This window comes from Cloeon dipterum, chromosome 3, assembly GCF_949628265.1.
Source record: "Cloeon dipterum chromosome 3, ieCloDipt1.1, whole genome shotgun sequence".
Lineage (NCBI taxonomy): Eukaryota > Metazoa > Arthropoda > Insecta > Ephemeroptera > Baetidae > Cloeon > Cloeon dipterum.
In genome coordinates this window covers 4,193,495-4,217,252 of record NC_088788.1, presented here as the reverse complement: position 1 = coordinate 4,217,252, position 23,758 = coordinate 4,193,495, and the positions used below count along the sequence as shown (strand labels likewise).

At 39.7% G+C, this 23,758-nt stretch overlaps 3 protein-coding genes across 10 annotated transcripts in view; 2 read left to right on the top strand and 1 right to left on the bottom strand.

Annotated features, from left to right (window-relative positions):
• The window catches only part of LOC135941341 (protein O-linked-mannose beta-1,2-N-acetylglucosaminyltransferase 1-like), a 216,458-nt gene that overhangs the window by 97,240 nt on the left and 95,460 nt on the right, over positions 1 to 23,758 (bottom strand). For all 8 annotated transcript variants that reach the window (XM_065486748.1, XM_065486747.1, XM_065486749.1 and 5 more), the window contains one exon: positions 12,375 to 12,404. The gene's annotated coding sequence lies outside the window, so the exon portion shown is untranslated. The remainder of the gene's footprint in view (positions 1 to 12,374; positions 12,405 to 23,758) is intronic.
• Positions 13,717 to 15,479, top strand: LOC135941345 (serine protease gd-like). The gene is made up of 6 exons (XM_065486760.1): positions 13,717 to 13,879; positions 13,945 to 14,142; positions 14,198 to 14,310; positions 14,383 to 14,547; positions 14,607 to 14,742; positions 15,080 to 15,479. The coding sequence occupies exons 1-6, from the start codon at positions 13,804 to 13,806 to the stop codon at positions 15,301 to 15,303; spliced, it is 912 nt and encodes a 303-aa protein (XP_065342832.1). The 5' UTR covers positions 13,717 to 13,803; the 3' UTR covers positions 15,304 to 15,479.
• LOC135940701 (uncharacterized) lies at positions 17,748 to 19,878 on the top strand. The gene is made up of 12 exons (XM_065485702.1): positions 17,748 to 18,004; positions 18,059 to 18,125; positions 18,177 to 18,275; positions 18,335 to 18,421; positions 18,481 to 18,555; positions 18,615 to 18,710; positions 18,774 to 18,869; positions 18,924 to 18,998; positions 19,057 to 19,087; positions 19,141 to 19,199; positions 19,249 to 19,369; positions 19,431 to 19,878. The coding sequence occupies exons 1-12, from the start codon at positions 17,850 to 17,852 to the stop codon at positions 19,667 to 19,669; spliced, it is 1,200 nt and encodes a 399-aa protein (XP_065341774.1). The 5' UTR covers positions 17,748 to 17,849; the 3' UTR covers positions 19,670 to 19,878.

Here is a 23,758-nt window from a genome sequence, read left to right as displayed (position 1 = left end):
TTAAATAAAATCGCGGCAGGTTAAGTACATAACGTTGGCAACGACGATATTAGCTTGTTCTGAAGACAGTTTTATGAGTAATTATACTTAAGCTTGCTTTTTCAGCACCAACTGCATTAAAAATTAATCCAAAGCCCTCAATTATCTTTTAAATTAACATCAAATCTACGTCGTATCTTTAGTTCGAGCCACGTTACTCGTTACTCCGGCAAAAGCAATTTTCTCCGAATGAGCAACGCACCTGATGACGTTAAATGATTTCAGATCAACTTATCTGGAAAGAAAGCTTGTTTAGCGACAGCGTGTTTAACAAGCGCGCCACTCTAATATATATCGCGAGTGCAGATTTTTCACGGCTGCAGAGAATTAATGAAGCTGAGTTTGCGCCGGCAGAATTAATTAATACGCGCGTAATTGGTTTTTCCTTCAGCACACATACACAGCAGCTGTAGCAGCACAGCAGCGGCGTCTTTGTTCCGTCGACGCGGCAAAACCGCGTGCCAGCCAGCCAGCCAACTGCGGAGGTGAGAGGCGTAATTTGTAAGCAGACAGATTGGGATTTCAGCTGGAAAAAGGATTACGTGTGCGAGGGCGACGAAGCTGATACCCTGCGGTACATGCTGTGATTATGCAAAACTCCTTCCTCAGATTTGTTTGTTCTCTCTGCGGTCTGATTAATCTCCTTTGGTGCGTACTTAAATTAAAAGTGTGCGTGTCGGAACGTCGGAAGTAGTGCTCCCTCTCCTGAGAGAAGAAGGAAATACTACTTACTTTATATTTCCTGCCGCGTTAAAAATAATGATACAGATAAATCCACGCTCGGTATAAATAAATATCAGTATTGATCCTCAAGAGGGAAAAAGGGATAGATACTTCACCAAAAAGTGATGTGTTCTAAATTGAAAGCTTTTTTTTGTTAATAAAATAATTAGTGTTTAGCAAAAAGTGCTTTTAATGGTAACATTAAATTTTAACTTAATAGCAAAGGTAGTGCCCACCTGAAATAAATTAAATTTACAGTCAGAATCATTGATAATTAGTGGTTTTCACAAAGTTAAAGCATTTGAATATTTTTTCCTTTGCTTAAATGTATGCTAGAGAATGGCTAAATAATTAATTTTAATTAATACTTGTTTATTCTCCTCTAATCAAAATACGAATGCAATTAAAATATAGTACAAAGTCAAATTCAGAAATATATCGATTAGTAAGAGGCAAAAAAGCTAGCGGAAAACCGATTAAACAGACCGTAATCATCGCAATGCGCGTGTAAAATAGCCTCTAAGTGGAACAGGAGACGAAAGAGTTTGTTTTTGCTATTTCTACTCAGTCAGTTTGAAGAGCCAGTCTAGTTTGCGACACCAGTTAATTATGTTATTTGATTCAGAACAAAGTTTTTCTTTGTCAGAGAGACAAATGATCTCAAACTAAATTCACCTAAGAAGCGCTATAATTTTGTGAGAAAATTGGCTGGAAAGTTAGCGTGCTTTTCAAATGGTAATGGCTGTCTCCTTACTTGAAATCCGATTTAATTTCAAAAGCAAGAGTTTCCCCAATAAGTGGCATACACAATTGGACAGATCTCGACGAGAGGAATCGAAATATGCCAAGAAAATTTGTTCAAGCACTCAAAATTTTGGAGAAAATCGGCAAAATTTGAATTTTTACTGTAGGGAGGTCCTTTTTTATCATTGCAAATTGTTAAACAAATTGTTTATCACATACAACAATTCAGATAATTTTCAATTGTTGCCCTCTGCATCATTCCACTTTAACAGATGTGAAGAATAGGGAACAACAATTTGATATGTCACACATTTCTGCTGGCAGCAATCGTCGACACAAGTAGTGATCGATTCACCGGAGCTCTCTTAGACGGCGCGGGAAAGTTGTGTCAATCACCCTTGCGGCCGAGGCGTCGGCGACATAAAAAGACTAATCTCCCTCTGCGGGGGGTGCTGATGCCACAGGATTGCTGCTGACCACGCCTGGCCGAAAAAAATGACGCGTTCAGCATTAGCACATGCGGGAAAAATTTCATCAAGACGAAGCAGCATTTCAAAGCCGGGCCCTCTATGCGCAGCCAACTTTCCAATTAAATGAGGATTTGCCCTTTTCGATATGAAAAGCTGAGCGCGCGCGCGCGCGCGGAGAAAACTCGTTCTTGTGCGCCAAAATTAAAGTGAGCGCGCAGATTTGTAAGATAGAGCGGACGTGCAATTGTTCGCGCCGAGGCAAAAGGAAATCAGAGACGCGCCGAGAGCGGCAATCGCGGCGTACTCTCTGTGCTGTAAAAGAGAGGGCGGGTAATAAATTCTTATTGTTCGCTATTTTCGCACTCCACCAGAGTCCAATCAGATTGACTGTCTGCGCTGATGGCGAATAAAAAGGATTTCTCTCCGCGCCGGTCTGCTTTTTATATCAGCAGCTCTGCTCTCCGCAAAAGGGAAAAGATAAAACGGATGCAGATGAAAGGTTCCGGCTAACTTTTTCCAATTTGACTACTTCCTTTGTGCGCGCTGCCCATCCGATCTGCTCGCGGAACGAACCGAACGTCTCCGTGAAATGAAATGAAAAGAGTTGTATAATATGCGCTACTCCATTCGTCTGTTTGCGAAAGTATCTCATTACCAGAGCAAATATTTTTACCCCTCATGCTTTTTTAATTGGCCTCCAGCAGTATTTTAAAGCGTTTTCATTTACAAAAAAAATACTGTTAAATTCAGGCGGTTGATTGTTTTTCTGAGCTTTCAATCGTCATGGGGTCATCAAATAAGCTCAAATCTTGGAATTTAAAACGCAGCAGGGTCCAGATGTGCGATAAAATTGGTTCCCACTGCGCAGATCCAAGATGGCGTCTGAATGTGGGAAACGAAAAGCTCTCTTTGGATTGCCGTACGAGTGTTAAGAGTTTGTTTTTACGATCCAAAAGACACAATTAGTTAAAAGTAATGCAAATTGTGTCACAATATTGACGAAAACTTGCTTCTTTTTGCGCATTTTCACGTGCGACCGTTTTTTCGCGCCGTACTCCACCGGACGCCATATCTGCGCGTCGCACGAATCTGTTCCCCGCTGTTAAAACCATATATTGATATTAAAAAAATATTCAAAACCTGCCAGAACCATTTTAACAAATCAAAGTGGTGAAAAATGAATATTTTCCTCAAAGAGAAAAATATCATTAATAATCTCATGTACGGGAGAATTTTAAAAAAAAAATGTATAAAATTGACGATTTCACTCCCTTTAAAATTCATAGCTCCATTTCCTACAAAATAAAAATCTCCTGGAGAATTCCAAGAACTGTTTCATGCAGTGATTTATACATTAAACTCAAAAAAAAGAGAGAGGATTCCGTCCACAATCACTCGCGACGCACAATGGACCCACGCTCGGCGGCAGGATGGATAAACGACAAATCTGGGCAAAATCCAGAGATGATAAATGGAGTGGCCCTTCCCCTCCCACTGCTTTCCCTTGCCGGGTTCGAGAGGCCCGCGCTTTAAACGCGGCATGATGAATTACTCTCGCACGAGCAACCGCGAAAAATAGCACTCGGCAAAATTAAAGACAAGGCCAACCAAACGGGGACGGCCTGAAATTTGCATGATGACGAAAGCTCGGCGGGCAACTCGTCGCTCCAGTCCATCCATCAAGCGGCAGAGCTTGCCTGCTGCAGCGGGATTTCATTAAGCGTGCCCTTTGTCGCATAAAAATTTAAACACGAGGCGTTAAAGTGAAAATTACACGCGCCATTTACCTCTTCGCGCGCACTGCCGTACTCTTCACGCAGTGTGTTATAAGGTTGCCACATGATCGGCAAATGTGCAAGTTCAATTAAATTTTTTATTCCAAGAAATAAAATAAGGAAGTGATGATCGGATGAGATCAATTCAAGTTCAAAATTGTGCTTTTAAGTCGGGGTTAAAAGCTATTAAAGAGTTTTCATTACAACAGAGAGGATTACTTGAATATTTGATCGTTCTGAATTGTAGCCTTAGATGCTGATTTAATTACTTTGCCATCTCGTGTGAAGTAATTTTAAGGGATGAATGTCGGGTGTTTCAATAAAATACTCCGGTGCTAAATACAGAGTGGAATTTCATTAAGAAATTCCGATCTATAAAACTAAAAAATCGAGATTTTTATATTTTTCACTAATTGCCACCACAAAATCTCCGGTTATAAAGTGTCAAAACTGCACTTTGCTTGACGTGCTCATACCCACACCTTCCAACCCCTATTCTAAAATTTTAATATAGCAACTTTCCAGCGATTTCAGCTGCTAAATATCTTAAAAAATTATTATTTTGGCATTTTGCTGCTATTATATTAAAATCACAAGAATAAAAAACCGAGATGTAAGCAACAAATATTGCTGCCAATGTTTTGACTTCTTTAGAAATTTATAAAATACTGTCGCAAGATTTGACGTTTCCTGCTCATAGGTTAGAAAGAAGGATCATGAAACGGGAAAGGAATTTAATATAAAAAACAATTTTCTCACTTTCAAAGTATTATAACTCTTTCAAATGCGCATACAAGAAGGAAGATATTTCCATTCAACTATCCGAAACGTTTCAAGTCTTTGAGTATGGATGCTAATGCGCATTCCACATTACACCGAGTAGAAAATTGGAAAAGAGGCTGGCAACCTTACCTGCAGCGCGCTGGCGATGAAAAATTCAGCATCGACTGCAGCGGCACACATCACATATAGCGTGCAAAAGTCTTATCATATCAAGTAGCGCCGGTTGCATAGCCTTTCTTCGTCGCGAGTGAGAGCAAGCGAGCGGGTGAGCGAGGCGATTTGCCCACGGGCAGGCTTATCACTTGACACTCCGCACACATCATTCACTCTTGGTGCGAAAAGGCCCTTCAACGGCTTATTGCGAGCACTTAGGCGGAATCCTTTTTACTCGCTCGCTCGCTCGCTCGCTCAGCTTCCTCGTCATTCCACTCGCAGATAAGGAACAAAAAGCCAGCCAGACACATTTTACGCCCCAGACAACTCTCACCTTTTGCTGCTGCACACTCTTTTGTCGCGCCCTGCGTGACGTTGGAATTGTGCGTGCAACAAACGACAGGTCAGGCTGATTGCTTACAGATTTTATTCACAGTAGGCGTCAGTCAGTTTGCTTTGTGAGCGAAAGAAAGAAAGAAAGAAAGTCCTGCCATTGTCGGTTTGGGCGTCTCGCTCGGGCATCCATGCACAGATGGATTGAAACTACAGTTGTTGCGAAATTTCACAATTAATAAACTCAATAAACTACTTTAAAGTGGAATGATACAGGGCAACAATTGACAATTATTTGAATTGTTGGATGCCGTAAGCAATTGATAAACAATTTTTTCAACAATTTGCAAAAGTAAAATGGACCTCTCTACATTAAAAATTCAAATGTTGCCAATTTTCTCCAAAATTTACAGCGCTTGAACATATTTTCTTGGCATATTTCGATTCCTCTCGTCGAGATCTGTCCAACGGTGTATTCCACTTATTGGGGAAACTCTTGGTTTTGAAATTAAATCGGATTTCAAGTAAGGAGACAGCCATTACCATTTGAAAAGCACGCTAACTTTCCAGCCAATTTCCTCAAAAAATTACAGTGCTTCTTAGGTCAATTTAGGCTTTAAATGAATCCTAAGGGATGACTTCATGCATTGGCAACAAGCATTTTCCAGCATTTTCCTCTTTAAGTGATAGGAAATTTTTTTCACAAAGTTGCAGCACAGATCCGCACTGAAATTACTTTGACACTGTTTTTATTTCGCTGGTAAATCAATTTCCCGCCACTTCCTTGCACAAAAGGCCAATTATCCTCGCATTTCAATTCTCTCCCTATAGCGAAGAGATATCGATGCGATTGAAACGGAACGACGTAAAACAAATCTTCCTTTTCAATCGTGCGCACTGCGAAAGAGTTTAGCTGTCGGAAAAGCCGCAATTCTGCCTGATATACACACGCGGCGCTCGCGGAGTGCGTGTGGTTCAGCCGGTCGGTCTTTTTTCCTTTCGAGAGATAAATGGCGGCCGGGGCTAATGGGTCATAGGGCCATTTACTCGGTGGCGCGCGCGAGACGAAGCGCGCGCGTCCCTTAAAAGTTCATTTATCTATCTCAGCGCGCGAGTCGCAGAGGGTTGTTTACCTCTCTCTCACTCTCACTCCCCCTCGACTCAATTTGGCGGCGTCGAACACCAATTTTTCAGCAAGTCGCGCCTTATTTTCGGAAGAGACGATGACACGCAGCGCCGAATTTCTTTTTCCGCCCTCCCACCCCCGCTGCCACAAAAGCGGCGGGCGGAAGTGTGGCGCTGCTGCTGCTGCGTGTGTAATTTCCTCCGACGAAATATTGAGACGTGCCAGATGGGGCGCCCGATTACACACTCCAGAGGCCCTATAATTCCAGAAATGAGTTGTGCTTTTTGCACCACCCTGGAAACTTTTGCTGCGAGTGTGTTGTTAAGGAGGAATTATTTACACTCGCGAGATTGGCGTTAGGGGAGCCGCATTCGAAAACGCTGTTGACTTTGTAGAACTGCCGGAATGAATTGGAGAAGAGAGAAGGAATGAATATTTCCAGAATCTAAATATTAGATTGAGATGAAACGCCAATGAACAATTGGTGCATGGTTAGGAAGAAAAACTGTACAAACTCGTAAAATGCGACCATGGATTTGTCAAACATTTCTTGAATTTAATTATTAATTATTCCACCACGCACTAAAACAGTTTTTGGTCGTTTAAAGACCGTCTTTGACAAAGTTTCTGAGCACATCAGTCGATTCTTGAGGGTCAAATTAAGTAAATTGGTTATTTTTCCGACAATAATGTGCAGCGCGACGTGCGTAGTACAAGTAGAACTTTTCCCCGCCAAAAATATGCGAGAACTGCGCATGCGTCATTGTCAGCCACTAGCAGCTGGCGGTCAGCGTGTGCCAGCTCTGATGCATGCGCATTTCTCGCATATCATACGTTCATATTTTTGGCGGGAAAAAAGTTATACTTGTGCTATGTACGTCGCGCTGCACATTTTGGTCGGAAAAATATCCAATTTACCTAATTAGACCCTCAAGAATCGATTGGTGTGCTCAGAAACTTCGTTAAAGATGGTCTTTAAAGATAATGCGTGTATGACACCACCGTTCATGTCCATAGAACCATTCTATTGATACTTTGATGTTATATATTACTTCAATTAGGATATATTTAATTAAAATTTATTTTTCACAATTTTTTTAACATGATATATCTTCTAATTGCCTCTCATTCTGATTGCGACGGAAATTTATAACACTCTTCCTCAGAGGAACTCGTCCAGGATGAGTTTCTCGCGCGTTTTCGTGTTTCCAGCGCAGCGACATTGCGAAAGATGCAGGCCGAGATAACAAAGTCTGCTCAAGAGGCAAACGCAATCTTACTCTAGCACAAACTTTTGTCTGGAGTGTTTAATTGCGCTGAGCGAAGCTGCGATAACTCGTTCGCCAAGTAGTCCACTGCAGCGATTTTGCACACAAATGTTGATAACTACTCTACTTTGCAATTTAGAAAGTTTTGCTTCGCTCTCCATTGTTTGATTGCACATCAAACTGCACTATTGGATTTTTAACTCAAGTGCTGAGACATGCTAATGAGCAGGCGAGCAGACGTTTTATGAATTCTTCATTACGTAAATGCTGCTGAGTACTGCAGAAATTGCAGACTGCATTGCTTGGTATTCGGAATTCGCCTGTCACGTTCTCATAAATTCGTAATTTTCAAATTTCGGCTCTAATTTTCCAGCTGTCATCAAAGCTGATGGAACTTTTTCGGCAAAAACATGTCCCGCCGTCATGTTGGACGCAGTTTGCAATGTGACATTAATGAAAGAGTGCTAGAAAATGCGAGCGACACTCCGCTGGCTGGATGTAAACTGAATAAAACATGAGTCTGCAAAGGGACACACTACACGCATTGTGGCGCGGCGTGTAGTGTTTTTCGCAAAACGCGCCATTCATATTTAATGGCACAAATGGAATGACATTCTTGATTAAAGCAAGCACTTTAAGTTGTAATATTAATTTACCTCCAGGTGCATTACAAATGGGTAGGCGTCGCTTTTCCCTCGTTGTGAAATGGCGCATTTTCTTTATTTGCATCCAACGCTGCTATTTTAAATTCAACCCCAAAGAGTGAATTTCGTATTGCATTATTATTTACTTATTTTTAGTAAAAAATTAACACAATCAGTCTTGGTAAACTCATCTTATATATAAAACAAATTTTATTAACACATAACTATTTTTTGTAAGAATCTTCATAAATTTTAAACAAAAAGGCGAATGAGGCAACAGGAAAGAAAGCTAAATTGAACAATTTTAAAGTTTTGTCCCAATATGCCAAATTTTAAAACTTTTGCACACAACAAAAATGAATGCCTTCGTCCTTAGCAATAATCGAAATATTTTTTGAAACCTAAAAATAGCTTGAAGATGGTTATAAAAGGCAATTCAATATTTTCCAGTTAAAGAGGAATGATACTGGAAAAGCCTGGAAAATGCTTGTTGGCAATGCATAAACTCGTCCCTTAGGATTCAGTTAAAGCCTAAATTGATTTAAGAAGCACTGTAATTTATTTGAGAAAATTGGCTGGAAAGTTAGCGTGCTTTTCAAATGGTAATGGCTGTCTCCTTACTTGAAATCCGATTTAATTTCAAAACCAAGAGTTTCCCCAACAAGTGGCATACACAATTGGACAGATCTCGACGAGAGGAATCGGAATATGCCAAGAAAATATGTTCAAGCACTTGAAATTTTGGAGAAAATTGGCAAAATTTGAATTTTTACTGTATGAAGGTCATTTTTTACTATTAAAAATTGTTGAACAAATTGTTTAAGGCATCCAACAATTCAAAATAATGTTCAATTGTTGCCCAGAATCATTCCACTTTAAATTTGTATTTACTATGAGTCAAAAAGAAAAACTGTTCATCGAGGTTTTGAATGAGGTATTTTTTTTATTGTTCGTGAAAGGAAGATGCATATTTCAAATTTTTATTTCCCGTTCAAGCCACGTAGCAGAGTATGTGCAAAAGGAAAATTCCGCTTGGAAAAACCAATAAATAAGCCTTTGTGGGCGCGTATCATCGATTCCGCACACACCACCACAAGTCAGCAGCACAAAAATTAGGGTTTCTATGGCTGCGAGCGGAGAATCCCGTCCGCCTCTCGGCCTGCCGGCCGGCCTTGTAATTCGCCGCCTTGTGCGCCAACTTGAGAAGTGCTGTTTCGCCTCACCAGCCACAAAGGCTTCCTCTCCTTGGGCTGTTCCGGCGAACAAAAGATCTAGGTAGTTTTCGTGGCAGCCTCGGCTGGATCTGCGGTCTGCGGGGCAATCAGAAACCAACAGCTGCGGCCGCCGCTTCCCGATTCCCGGCCATCTGCGCCCCCGCCGATGCCAATCAACGAAACCGACCCTTCATTCGCAAGGGATCGACCACTCCTGCGGCTAATATATGATATTTAAATGCGTTGTATGCAGAAATTTCAAATTATGCAGATATTAATTATTTAAATTTTAATTCGCTTCAAATTGTTTCGCAAATATATGGTATATACTCGAATTTAATCATTTTTATATTTGCTGTTTGAATTTTTTTCCAATAAAACCTTCCAAATAACATCGTTGATTTCAGAGTTATTCAATTAAACTCTACCAGTTTCGGCGAATCCAGTCCGTTTTCCACAGCACGAGGAGGATTAATTTTGTTATTCTGTTACCACTAAAGAATGCAATCATCCTCGAGTGAAATTTTGGTCTCGAAAATCTTCTGATCTCGTGTCATTGGCGAGACTATTATATTTTTTTCAAGAAAGTAGGCTACTTGAATTTTTTAATCTAATTAACAATATTTCTCCTTAAAAATGTATTAATTCCTCCGCCTTTCTTATATTTTATTGATATTCTAGTCTCAGTAAATTAGATCTACACTAAAAAAAATCCTGGGTTTCCAAACGTCGCACGATGAGTGAATAAAAACTAAAATTTGGCGTTCGCGCCTTTATGATGAATGCAGATTTTGGCAAATTGAATGTGGCATATTTATTCCAAACAAGATTACGCGCGCAACGAGATTATAAACAAAGTATTCCATTCAATTTGGGCGGGAAAGTGAGATAAATCAGATTTCTGGGCGGCACTCAGCAGATTAAAGCGAGCGCGCTGCCGATTTAATCCAATTCGCTGCTGGAAACCGAGCAAAAAAGCGGTAGCTCTCGCCAGGGTAAACAGGCAGTTGTGTTTCGCACAAAGCGGCAGAAATTTGATACATCAGCCGCTTTTACGGCAGCCGGGCGTTGATTTGATGAGATTGCACCACGTGCGCACGCACACACACACACGCCAAATGTGAGCGACACCTCTCTGCATTTTACGACGATTCGACGCCCGAAATTGGCCCCCCGCCCCCAACGAGACCTGCCAAATTCCCCTGGAGACAAGCAGATGTAAAACCTGATCTTGTAGCAGCGTCGTGACATTCTATTTCTGTCTCCGTCGACTTGGAGGAGGAAAATCAAGGAAAATCGAGCCGAATAACTGATTCTCACGCATAACACGAGTGCGTAGGCAACCTGCTTTGCAAATCTGCTAAGCAGGTTGCTCGAGAAATCGATCTGCGCACCGATTTTTTTATTAAGACACTTTATTAAAGAGGAATGATACTGCAAAAGCCTGGAAAATGCTTGTTGCTAATGCATAAACTCGTCCCTTAGGATTCAGTTAAAGCATAAATTGTAATTTTTTGAGAAAATTGGTTGGAAAGTTAGCGTGCTTTACAAATGGTAATGGCTGTCTCCTTACTTGAAATCCGATTTAATTTCAAAACCAAGAGTTTCCCCAATAAGTGGCAAACACCGTTGGACAGATCTTGACGAGAAGAATCGGAATATGCCAAGAAAATATGTTCGAGCACTGTACATTTTGCAGAAAATTGGCAAAATTTGAATTTTTATTGTAGGAATATCATTTTTTTAATTATTGCAAATTGTTGAGCAAATTGTTAATCGGTTAATTGTTTATGGCATCCAACAATTCAAATAATTTTCAATTGTTGCCCTGTATCATTCTACTTTAATTATAAAAACAATGTGAATTAGCTAGATGTCAGAGGAAATTAACGTGCATATTTATGTTCAGGGTCAGGATATTTTTCTAAAGATCTGTTTTTTGGTAGATTTATTTAGCTTGAAATTATTTTTTATTGGTTTTCCAGATAAATTACTTTTTTACATCCAAAATTTGATAATTTTAGATATTAATTTTGTCAGTTTTTTATCTTTGGGTAAAAATCTAGAAAATAAAATGTTGCTACATTCCAATTTTTTTTTAAAGTTCAGAAATATTCTCAACATGGAAAAAACCTAATGCCTCATCCATTTCGAAGGAATGCAAGTTGATGGCTTCTCCAGATACAGATGTGAATACTCCAAGATGCGGGCTTATAGTGTGTGTGAAAATTCAAGCCTCTTACGTCTCTCAAAAGACTTACGAAGAATTGTCCGATGTTTTTTTTAAATTATTGATCTGAATATTATTCATCTTTATGTACAGTATACAGATATCTTTAAATTTTCTGTTTATCCCTGTCGTGTTTAAAGACAAATCATAATCAAAACCAGAATTTGTTCCAAACCATTTACAGCATGAAACTGCCAGTGTTTAGACGCCTTTGAAATAAAAACAAATGAGGGTGGACATAAAAAGCAGCCGATTTTTGCGCAAGATGTAGATAACGGCGAGCTGCATTTTATCGGCGTTCGGCTTCCACACACACACACACGTACTTCGCTTTATTGACACACAGAGACAGAGGGCACAATGCATTTCTATTAATGCTTGCCGGAACGGCCGGCGATTGACGTTTATTGATACCCGACGATTGCGCTGTGAAAAATCTCCCTTGTCCGGTAGAGTAAGCGAAAATATTGGGGCGGAGAAAAACGCCCTTTGATATCGGCCGGCATTCATAATAAATTATTCCGCATTCATGGTTCACGACAGGCTGGGCGAATTTACTCACTCGGTGGGCGCAAGAATGGGTAATGAACTCGCGCTCGCCTTCGACGTTTTTCTCTCCCGGCCGGCACATAAATCACGCGAAATTGGCGCCGCTCAAGTTTTGCATTCGTTTAACCGAGCGATGAGAAAAGAGAGTGAGCGGTTCAATTTGTTATTTTCGCTCCATCTCGCGAGATTTGCACGCAGCGTTTCGGGAAATTAAGTCTATTAATCACGACGAGTTCGCAACTTTATCTCGTCGCGATCGTAAAAAAATTAATGCCCCAACTTTGTGTCTCCGCAAATGGTTTGTTCGACTCTTTCCTACTCACTTGTGCTCTGCCAAAAGTCGTTAACGCGATCTGCAACAAAAGAAAGAAAATTTAATCATCCGAGCTCTACATTTTTATACATATATATCCACACATTTGTAGTTTAAGTTAGTGCTTATAAGCAGCGGGGGCCAGATGTGCGATAAAATTGATTCGCACTGCGCAGATCCAAGATGGCATCTGAATGTGGGAAACAAAAAGCCGTACGAGTGTCAAGAGTTTGTTTTTACGGTCCAAAAGACACAATTAGTTAAGAGTAATGCAAATTATGTCACAATATTGACCAAAACTTGCTTCTTTTCGCGCATTTTCACGTGACCGTTTTTTCGCGCCATATTCCACCGGACGCCATATCTGCGCGTCGCACGAATCTGGTCTCCGCTGCTTATAAGAAATATCGGAGGTAATATTTGTTTGTTAGTTCAACCTGATAATTTTAAAAATCATCGTAAACTAAAATTATTTTTCCATCGCTTCCTGTTTAAAAATTGTAGAGAATTAATTTGATAAAAATCAACATGCATATTTATTCATTCTGATTTTTATAAGAAGCCAGCAATTTTGCAAATAGGAACTAACTACTGATGTTTTTCTGATTGTAAAAACATGTTTCTATGGTTACCACGCTATTTTTACCAAATTGAAAAGATGATTTTGCAAAAGATTCTATGAGCTCTAAATGGTGCTGAAAAATTTATTAATTTGTGGATTTATTTTTGAGTCTCACATTATTTTAAGCTGCTAATAAGTTAATAAATCGTTTCCCGCCTGACCTTTTAATGCAATTGTAACTTTAGATTGTTAGAACTCTTCCTTTTGTTTCATCAGACTTTTAATCTTTAACAACGTTTATCAAATGGCAGTTATTTTATTTTGCAGAAATATTATATTTTTATCACACTGAATTGTTCCCTCCTATTACAAACAGAAGCTCTCTTGTTAGTGAAATACAAAAAGAAAGAATTAAAATATTTGTATGCTCTACGTTGATGGCTGAAATGAAACTTAATATTTTGCTCTCATCACATTTTGAAATTCATTAACTCTCGGAATCCTAACGCGCTGGATTGGGTTTTGCATTTCATAGAAAACGATATTCACCGTGAATCCGAGTTTATTCAGTGGATGAAACCCATCACAAACATGATTGTAGTATTGCAGAAATTTCAAAACCATATTGCCACAGCTGATAAAATAAAGAGAAAAAATGAAGCGAATGTATGTGTTTGTTTGCTGGGCTGTTGAACCGAAGCGAAGATAAATTTGCTAAGGTTATCGCAGAGATCAAGTCATCGCCCGAGCGACGCCCTTAATTCTCGCCTTCTCCGTCAATCAAAATTGATCCTGCAGTAGCTCGTACCGGATCTAGAAATAATAATTCTACATAAAGGCACAGATCTCGTTTCTTGCGACAGAATAAATTGCGGGAATGCTAATCCTCAATTTCTTTGTTGGCGTCGTCACCGTGACGTCGGTCGGAGCTGCGTCGCCCAAGAATCACTATGGTGAGTCGGAGAGTTGTAATAATTACATCCCTTTGAAAAGAAAAAAAAATCATATTTCGACGCAGCATTCGCCGGCGGAGAGAGTTACCCAAACTGCGGCCTAATTGGTTCGAACCGCCGCAGCACGTCCCTAGACAAAAACGACGCGACGCCAGGCCAAAATGCGTACCACGCCAACCTCGTATTTTCCAACTTCAAATCGAAATACTTGAAGAAGGAGCCGTGCAGCGGAACTCTGATCTCCAAGCGCGCCGTCCTCACGTGTACGTAATTTCAACTCTCGGCTGACCTTTAGCTAACTTTCCGCCGAGTTTCCAGCTGCAAATTGTCTTTTCGCTGGCAGCAAGCGGCTTGCCACAAACAACATCAAGGTGACCTTGGGAGCTTATGATCTCTCCAAACCGATCGAGCAGTCCAGGCAAACGGTCACGGTAGGTATACCTGCGAAGCCGCAAGAATCCAAGTTTGCCAAACTATTAAATCTCTTCTGCATTAATTTGCAGCCGGCGGAGATAGTGGTTCATCCGAATTATAACCGCAGCTTTGAGCACAACCTGGGCATTCTCATCTTTGAGGAATCAGCCATCACACTCTCAGAGCACGTGAAGCCCGCTTGCTTGTGGCACGGGGACTTTGATATTGCAAAGTCGGCAAACTCTGTCGGAGAAGTACAAATAATAATATTTAATCGTGTTCGAAAGGAGCAGTCATTAGTTTGGGTCTTTAGGTGGTTGGTTGGGGAATTGGATCAGACTCGTCCCAAATTGACAGACTGCAAATGAACCATCTCAGGGTTGCCATCCTTGAAGAGTGTGGAAATACAACCAAGCCAACGGAGATTTTTTGCGTGGCTCATACAAATGGTGTGTTTTTAATTTTTACATTGATTCTTGTTGCTCAAAGCCAGTAATCATTAACACGTTTTGAAACTGTCACTCTGATTTTTTTTATAAATTGTAAAACAAAATTTATTCGGATTCATACGCTGTAGAATCGAATGGGTGATATTTTTGTTTGTGAAAAGCCTTTTAAACATTTCTAAAGGGATTCACTGAGCTGATGTTTTGGCAGCGCATCAAAAGGATTATTTTTCATTCTTTGGGAAAAACAGCAGAGTACGTAGAAAAAGATGTTTTCACCAATTTGCGCAAACTATCCGTCTCAAAGAGAGTGTTTTTAGCTCTGAAATTTCCCAAACAGATCCTGAGGGCTGCGCCTACGATGATGGAGTTGGTTTCATCCTCACTAAGGACGAGAAAAAGTACCTGAGAGGAGTTTTCATTCACGGTCTTCTGCCAGACGATAAAAAGTACACCGCTAAGAAGTCGAAAATTTGCTTCCCCTCTCGGCGACCTGTGGTGTCAGACCTTGATAGCTCCATGGACTGGATTGTAAACACGGTCCCTGATATTTCTCGACAGTAGTGAACTATTTGTCATGGTCCTTACCTGACGATATTTCTAATAAAACAATTTAAAGTGGAATGATACTGGGCAACAATTGAAAATTATGTAAATTGTTGGATGCCTTAAACAATTGATCGATAAACAATTTGTTCGACAATTTGCAATAATAAAAAACGACCTTCCTACAGTAAAAATTCAAATTTTGCCAATTTTCTCTAAAATTTACAAAGCTTGAACATATTTTCTTGGCATATTCCGATTCCTCTCGTCGAGATCTGTCCAACGGTGTATGCCACTTATTGGGCATACTCTTGCTTTTGAAATTAAATCGGATTTTAAGTAAGGAGACAGCCATTACCATTTGAAAAGCACGCTAACTTTCCAGCCAATTTTCTCAAAAAAATTACAGTGCTCCTTAAATCAATTTAGGCTTTAACTGAATCCTAGGGGACGAGTTTATGCATTGGAAACCAGCATTTTCCAGGCTTTTGCAGTATCTTCCCTCTTTTAAAATTCCAATATTGTGAAAAAGTCGAAGAAGGACAAACTAAAAATTAATTTTCAATTTTTAAAAAATTTATCAAAAAAACAGCAGTTTTGTCGAAAATATTTCACTTGATTTCGATTCCTCTACGCGATTCATTCAACAATTTGAAATAAATCATCATTTTCAATAAGGAGACAGCGCTTATCGTGCAAACTTTGAAACTGTTTTTTTTTCAGAACGAAAATTTAGGTTCTTTCTCAATATTCCTCATAATTTTGCAGTAAAACCAATTTAAATTAGTTAAAAAAAATAAAATATGGATCGAAAAAGTTGATCACTTTCGATGAAAATATGCAAATTGGCCATTACGCGTGTGTGGGATGGGCGACGCGAGCAAATCTGCATTTGATTCGGGTCTGGCGTTGAAAATGTGCCGGCAGTGCGTAAAGCGGGACACGCTGCCGCCAGGGTAATTGAGTTAGCAAAAACAGACAGGCGACGATGACACACAACGCCTTTGGCCAGGTTCACGCCTCCGAGGGCTGATTTCACGTTTGCATTTCCATGCATAATGTATGCACGCCGTGGCGCAAAATGGAAAAGGCCGCCTGCCTGCCGACGCAGGCTCGAATTGCAAAAAAGCCAGCCCAGTGGAGCGTAAGGCTGTCACCGGGTGGGTGTGTGATAAAATGTGACGATGCCACCAACCCAGCCTGTTTAATCTGTCATATTTTGTAAGCCGCCTCGTGACAACACACACGGAAAGGCTAGAGTCCAGATGTATGTTAGAAATATATGCAGATGCCGCTTGATTCTCATCCAGATCGGGTGGGTGCTGACTGTCACTGAGCGTTGACAAACACAATTTACTCAAGCTTAATTCAGAATATATATAAATCAGCAGATTTGGATCACGGAGGATACAACAAAACGTTAAAAAAAATATATAAAATCCAGATCCAATAACCATCGTAATTTAATAGAATAAAAATAACATTTTAAAACCATAGATGATTAAATAAATTAATAAATTAAATAATTACCCTCCTAAATAAGATTTTTGTATTTATTCTAGCCATTAATGAAAATTAGGCTAGTCTGTTTACTTTCCTACACTCTCTCTGCTTTTGAATTCATCCCCTTTTGAAAGGAACCCAGTGCACACAATAAGGAAACATCCGCAATGCAGGCCCCGTTCTCAAATTTACACGCGTGTATTTCGTGCAGACGCAGCCAACCCATTCATAATTTCGTCTTCCATTATTCTTTCCTCTGTTTATTGTTGGTGCAACACAAAAAGCAGCGAGCGTTTCCCGTCGTCCGGCGGCACTATCCCAGCCAGCACCTGACTCAAAAGAGCCAGCGTGGAATTGCGAGTCGTGAATATTTGTTAAATGAACTCGGCCATAAAGCTGCTGCGCCTTATCTGCAGCGAAAGGGAGAAAATGCTCTGTGCGGTTTCCGGGCGCAAGCGGTGCACTAAATTAGCGCCACTTCGCACCACCTCTCTCTCTGAGCATACTGGAAAATGGGTAAAGCGCTCCAAAAAGTCTGGGAGTGGAATTGTAAATTAAATGCTTATTCTTTTTACTAATTGTGAGCATAATTCGAAAATTAGCTGGTCAAAATGGAGTAGTTTTCAACTCTTTTAAGGCCCCCAAAAATTTATTTCCGCATCTAAGTTAATTAAAATTATATTCTGCCTGATTCGAATTTTTTGCTCTTTGGTCTGTTTGAACTTTGACCAAAGCAGAAATTTATTTTATCAGAAGCAGTATATCAATGCATTACTGCATGGCACCACTTGCATCTTGTGGAAAATGCGCAGAGACAGCGAAATGGGCGAGGCACTTTTGTCCCCTTCTACGCGTGAAGACGGAGTTTTGCTCCCAAAAGAGAACGGAATGTTGTACAGTTTTCGTTTTTATTTCGTTTGGTCAAGGAAGAGTGTAGCCGACCAATACAAAATATTTTGCATCTTTGGCTCATTGGCCGAGAGTCTGCGTGAGGCGTGGAAGGGAGGTCATGCCGTCTCTGGCTCACCTTGGAAAAAGGTTGATTTCGTTCAAAAGGTCAGATGAAGATGGTCGGATACTGTGCTTGTTTTGCGCTCCTCTGCCTATTGACGCGACCAACCTACGCGTTTCCTCCTGAAAATGATCTCGACGACATGTGCCAATTAGACGTGGAGAAATTGAAAAAATTGGTCAGTAGATTCAGCGACGCCAGAAGGTAGAAATTACATTTTTCCTCTATTATATATATTTAAACCCTTTGTATATATAGCTTTGGATGTGGGCAGTGGACATCGAACTCAAAGGGCATCATGGAAGAATTTTTACAGAAAGACGTGGTAACTATTTTTAATATCGCGGAAGTTATAATCTGTTAATGACCTTTATAGGGGAAATGCAACGCAAACGAAATTGAGCATCTCACCAAGTTAGTGACCGGGTTAAAAAGTGAACTTCAGCAAGATATTCAGTCAGCAAAATCTTCCTTGGTAACAATAAATTCCAACCAATCTAGCCTAAATTAAAACTGCTCTCTAAATTATTTTAGACAACCTCCCACACTCAAGAGCTCGCGGATTTAAAATCCGAGTTGAAGTGGGAGATGCAAACCATGTCTGGCTCCTATGCCAAAGAGGTAAAGTAAATTTTGTGTAAATGCCTTGAATTATTTATCTAACCATTTTTAAAATGCAGGCCAATACAATATCATCGGATATGCGATGGTTGACCTCGGAGCAAAGCAAATTCACACAAGAAATGAAAGAAAGGGTAATTATTTTTATCATTGAAAAATATTAAAATTTAATAAAAAAATCATCTTTCTGCAGAGCAATATCACCACAAAAGAAGTTCAAGATTTGGCTAGCGTGGTTAAAGATTTAGAAACCATAATTAAAACAGTAGCCACCCCAAATTCAGATGTTGTAAGTTCTCTTACAGACCGGATTGCTTGTCTTTGATTAAATAATTGTTTAAAATAATAACAGTCTCGTGATCTGCTGGTAGAGATGCGTCATCTTGGTACTCAACTGAATGAAGCTATAACCAAGCTGAACAAATTTTCTCGCGATGTCAACACAAAGGTCAAACATTCACTAAAGATCATGCATGACTAATTAACTGATTGATTAATCTAGTTAGCAGACGTAATGACTCTTTTAGAAGCTCATAAAACTGATTTTGATGAGTGGAAGAAAATGGAAGCGAAAAAAGTACGATTTTTTTGTTAAAAATCATTTCCTCTCTTTATAAGTTAATTAATTTTCCCAGGTGACGCAACAACCGACGTGCCCATCCCATAGTAATAAAACATTATTTAAAATTACAAATTTCATTTTTCTAATTTTTAATAAGGTGCCTCTCTGACGACACTGCCAAACGAGAAAAAATACCTTTTCTCCAACGCAACCATCGTGAGTTTTCCCAGTTTCTCGCCTCTACCAATATCAATCTCTCTCGCAGCTCAACTGGAAAGCAGCCAAGGCATTTTGCGAAATGGAAAAAATGCATTTGGCTTCACCCAAGACGCAGCAGGAACTCACCTTTTTGCACCAAAAAGCCAAGGAAATCGACAACGGAAAAAGTAAATCGTGGAAAACAAAAAAAAACGCTCAAATTTAATCAAATGAATATTATCACTTCAGCTCATTGGTGGCTGGTGTCTGCGACTGACACCGGTCGGAAGCCCGGAGAGTTTGAATGGCACGATGGAACAAGCTTGCCCAAAAATAGTCGCCTGTGGAGCTGGGGAGAACCTGACGAATTCGAAGCAGGAAGAGAAGATTGTGTTTATTTCAACACGGGAAAAACTGACAAGTTGTGGGATTATGTTTGCAGCTACTCTGATAGCTTTATCTGCGAGGTGCCATCTACTTGTTTATGAATCGGAAACATTTGTAGGATGGACAGAAATTATTTAGTTTGGTTTTGGGTGGGTTTGGGCTATTTTACTCTGTTGATTGTTCAATAAATCAGGGTTTGCTAGAGGTAGAATAGAATTATTAACTAAATTAAATCTGACCGCCGAATCCTTAAAAATATGTTCCATTTTTACGATTGTAACTCGTATTACGGAAATAAATTTATGTTAATTACTAAAAACCAAAAATTGCTTCCTAATTTAAAATATTGCCCCAGTTTTAGACCCTATAATACTTCCTTTTTCCACAGAGCCATGAGTCTTGCAGAGGAAATTGGTGCCAGTCGGGATCACGACGGCCGGGATTTCTGGCATTGAGCAAGTTCCGCTCGTCAATCTTTTATATTTCAACCAGACGAGATGAATATTATATTTTTCTCATTCTCCCCACGAGCCATTGTTCGTGCACCTTTGTGCGCCAAAGGTGTTCCTGCCGTTGTCGCTGGGTGAAAAATGGGCGTCGCTCTCACTCAGCTGCATGAAACCTTTATTTGCTCTCAGCACAATGCCACCTTTCTCGTTATGAGAAACAACCGTAATGACGCGTAGTCAAATATTGGATATATTGTTCCAATTGGAGGTCAAGGTGGCTGTTGATTTTTTTAAAAGTAATGATAGGCAGGCAGGCAGGAGAGAGAACACGATTTGGACGACGGCCAATAATGATTCTCTTTGCTTGAACGCCCATTACTTTCGTGTCGCATCCTACTAAAAGGTAAAGGTGGATTAAATGTTTATCTCTGTTTAAATAGGTCGTATGTAGTTCAAGAAGGATCCGGAGTTTATTATAAGAAGGTTATGCGCACTTTATTTTGTATTAAAAGTATTTTTTGTTAACTTTTTTTGGGGCAGACTTTGTCAGCATAGGTTTTTTTTCTAAACAGCTATAAAGTATTCATCATAAATTTATTTACAGAGCAGATTTATTTTTATTCTCAAAATGTACAGAAACTGGGATTCTTAGTCTCGGTGCGTTTCAGCGCGCCCGTATTTTGCTCACTTTGCGCGGCGGCAGCTTAATTCACTGCTAATCTGCTTTTGAACAGCCGCTGGGTGTTTCTTATTAATTTGAATGTTTTGCGGAAAACTAGCGACGGATGCGCACGAGGAGGAGAAACTTGCAGGCAAAGTTTGCAGCTGCCGCACCAGAGATAATCCCTCTTATTAAATAATATTTTCGGAGAAAGTCCGCCGACGCAAACTTTTTGAATGTGTATGTACTTAGTCAACACTAAATCGCAAAATTTCCGCTGCATCCGAATTTCGGGCTGCTGTCGGCTCAAGTTTTCTGCATCATTGCTCGAAGAGTAATTAACTCTCGGCGTTCAAGTTTCGTGGAAGAGAGTCCCGAGCAGAATGAAACCTCATTACTGTCAAATCGTCCACTGAAATTTATTTTGACAAAGCCGAAAATAATAGGTTTGGCCGAAAGTAAGAGAAGAAGGGTATGAAAAGCGATTAAATTATATTTTTGGCTTATTTTTTAAAATAGCATAATTTTTTAATCACATAAAAAGAATTCCAGTTTCATCTGCATGGGAAATTATGACTTAAATTGATAAATTCTCTTAGTATATTATTTTAAATTGTATAAATACGATCTTTTTCGAATTTAATACACGATAAGCTTTTCAATTGACCGAAATATTTAAAATTGTCTTAACAATTTAATTTAATTCACTTCAAATAATATCATAATAGAACTTACGGGCAATATTAAAACCCTTTCAAGTTACTCTTTATCTTGTTCATTTATTTATTTATTTATTCATTTAATTTATTAACCTAGCTAAGGCAAAGAAATCTTTCTGTATCCTCTAGACAGTTTCAAAGTGAGCCCGAAATATCGGACTGGAGTTTCCGCCCGCCTTAATTTTCCAGCCTTGCCGCAACGTATGCGGAAAGGAACAAAAATGCACAACTTTCGCTTTTTGCGCAAAAGAATCTGCGCAATTTAATAACTCGAAATTAAATTTGGGTGGCTGGGCTGCTTAGGCCGCACGTCTGTCAGAAACATCAGCCCGTGAGCCGTCTCATCATCCAAAACAAGAGCGACGGCGGCGTATGAAATACATATTATGCAAGCAGTTGCCCGTCGGGAGGAAGGCCGAGCATTTCGCTACGCCGAGCAAGGAATTTGCCTGCCTGCCGTACAAAGAGACCCCCTCTGCCAGCCAGCTCGTCATTTTTGTATTCCACTGAAACCAGAGATGAGCTTTGCGCAGAGAACAAGGCCAGCGCAAGAGCAGCAAATTGTTCTCGTGAGCTGGGATTCCGATGAAACTGGGCCAGCAGCTTACGTACGCCCTCTTCATTTCTTTCAAACAATCCGAATAGCCAACAATCATAGACTAGAAATAGGAAATAACTTGTTGCGAGGTAATCTAATGTAGCTCTCTAAAAACTTTAAAAAATTGGAATTCAAGTAAATTTTTCTAAAGCTTCCTGCAGCGTCTACTAGAAATATGAAATAAGATTTTTTAAATTTTTTCTGCTACTCACTACGAAATGAAGACAAATCATAGAATTTAATGACATAATAATTAATTTAAATTGGAATGACACAGGGCAACGATTCAAAATTATTTGAATTGTTGGATGCCATAAACAATTGATCGATAAACAATTTGTTCAACAATTTGCAATAATAAAAAAATGACCTTGCTACAGTAAAAATTCAAATTTTGCCAATTTTCTCCAAAATGTAGAGTGCTCGAACATATTTTCTTGGCCTATTTCTATTCCTCTCGTCGAGATCTGTCCAACGGTGTTTGCCACTTATTGGGGAAACTCTTGGTTTTGAAATTAAATCGGATTTCAAGTAAGGCGACGGCCCTTTCCATTTCCAGCCAATCTTCTCAAAAAATGACAGTGCTTCTTAGGTCAATTTAGGCTTTAACTGAATCCTAAGGGACGCGTTTATGCATTGGCAACAAGCATTTTCCATGCTTTTCCAGTATCATTTCTCTTTAAATAAACTATTGTGCTCAAGCCTAGACACCAACCAAAATTAGCCATGGGCTTTTTAACCAAAAACTGATGTATTTTGGTTGAAAAATTCCGGCTAAAGTGTGTTGTTTTAAATTTTAGGGAAATCTTGCAAAATAATCACTACAGCCTTTAATTTGTAACCTTTGCTGTAAAGCAAAACATACTATTTAAACGAAAAAAGCACTCACTTAAACATGAAGTAATAAAATTGACCTGATTAAATTAAAAGACTCGAGATGTATTTTTACAACCTTGGAACTTTCTAAGGAAATTTCTATTTTATGTAAGATGTTGCCGATTCTTGACATTATTTGTTTATTTTTGGAGCTCCAAAGTTTAAGATGGGCACAAACTTTCGGGCGTAATCGTTGTTCATCATTCGTATCTCCAGCAAGTCGGTTTAAAAAGTTATTTGCTCTGCTTATCTCTCAGACACTTTATGAGAAAATCTTCCTGCTGCCAAAAGTTTCTGGGGGCGGTAGTTGCTTTTTAGCATTTTAAAAGCGGGTGCGCATTAAACAGCGGGCAGAGCAAAGTTTGCCCGGCTCTGCGGATTTGCCATCTATTTTCGCAGCGAAAGCACGCCGCTGATGGCCAAATAAGGGTCGTAATAAGAATACAAGCACTAAATTCTTGTTACGCCGTAATGATAATCGTAAAAAATGACGATCCTCCAACACACAGGCGTACAGGGTGGACCACCGCCGGGCGGCTCGTGGAAAGCATTTGCGCTTAACACGCGCCGCAGCTTCTATGAATTTGCCTTAAAGGGATGAGCCGCTCCATTGTGATTTTTGCTGACGCCCAGCAAAACTAAAAACAGGAAATTTCGCCAAAAAGTAAACGCGAGGATTAGGCTTAATGCGCTGCGCACCAGGCCTTGACTGCAACGCCATTTCGCACTACAGTGTGTGAAGATCAGAATAAAGATGAAAGCTCTTTACTCCAAGGTTGCCAAAAAATAAAATCATTTTGTCCCTGCTTAATTTTTTTATGAAATAATTTTCTTGCAAATGAAATTCTAGATATTAAATTATGTTTATTTTAATTTTTTAGTTAAGG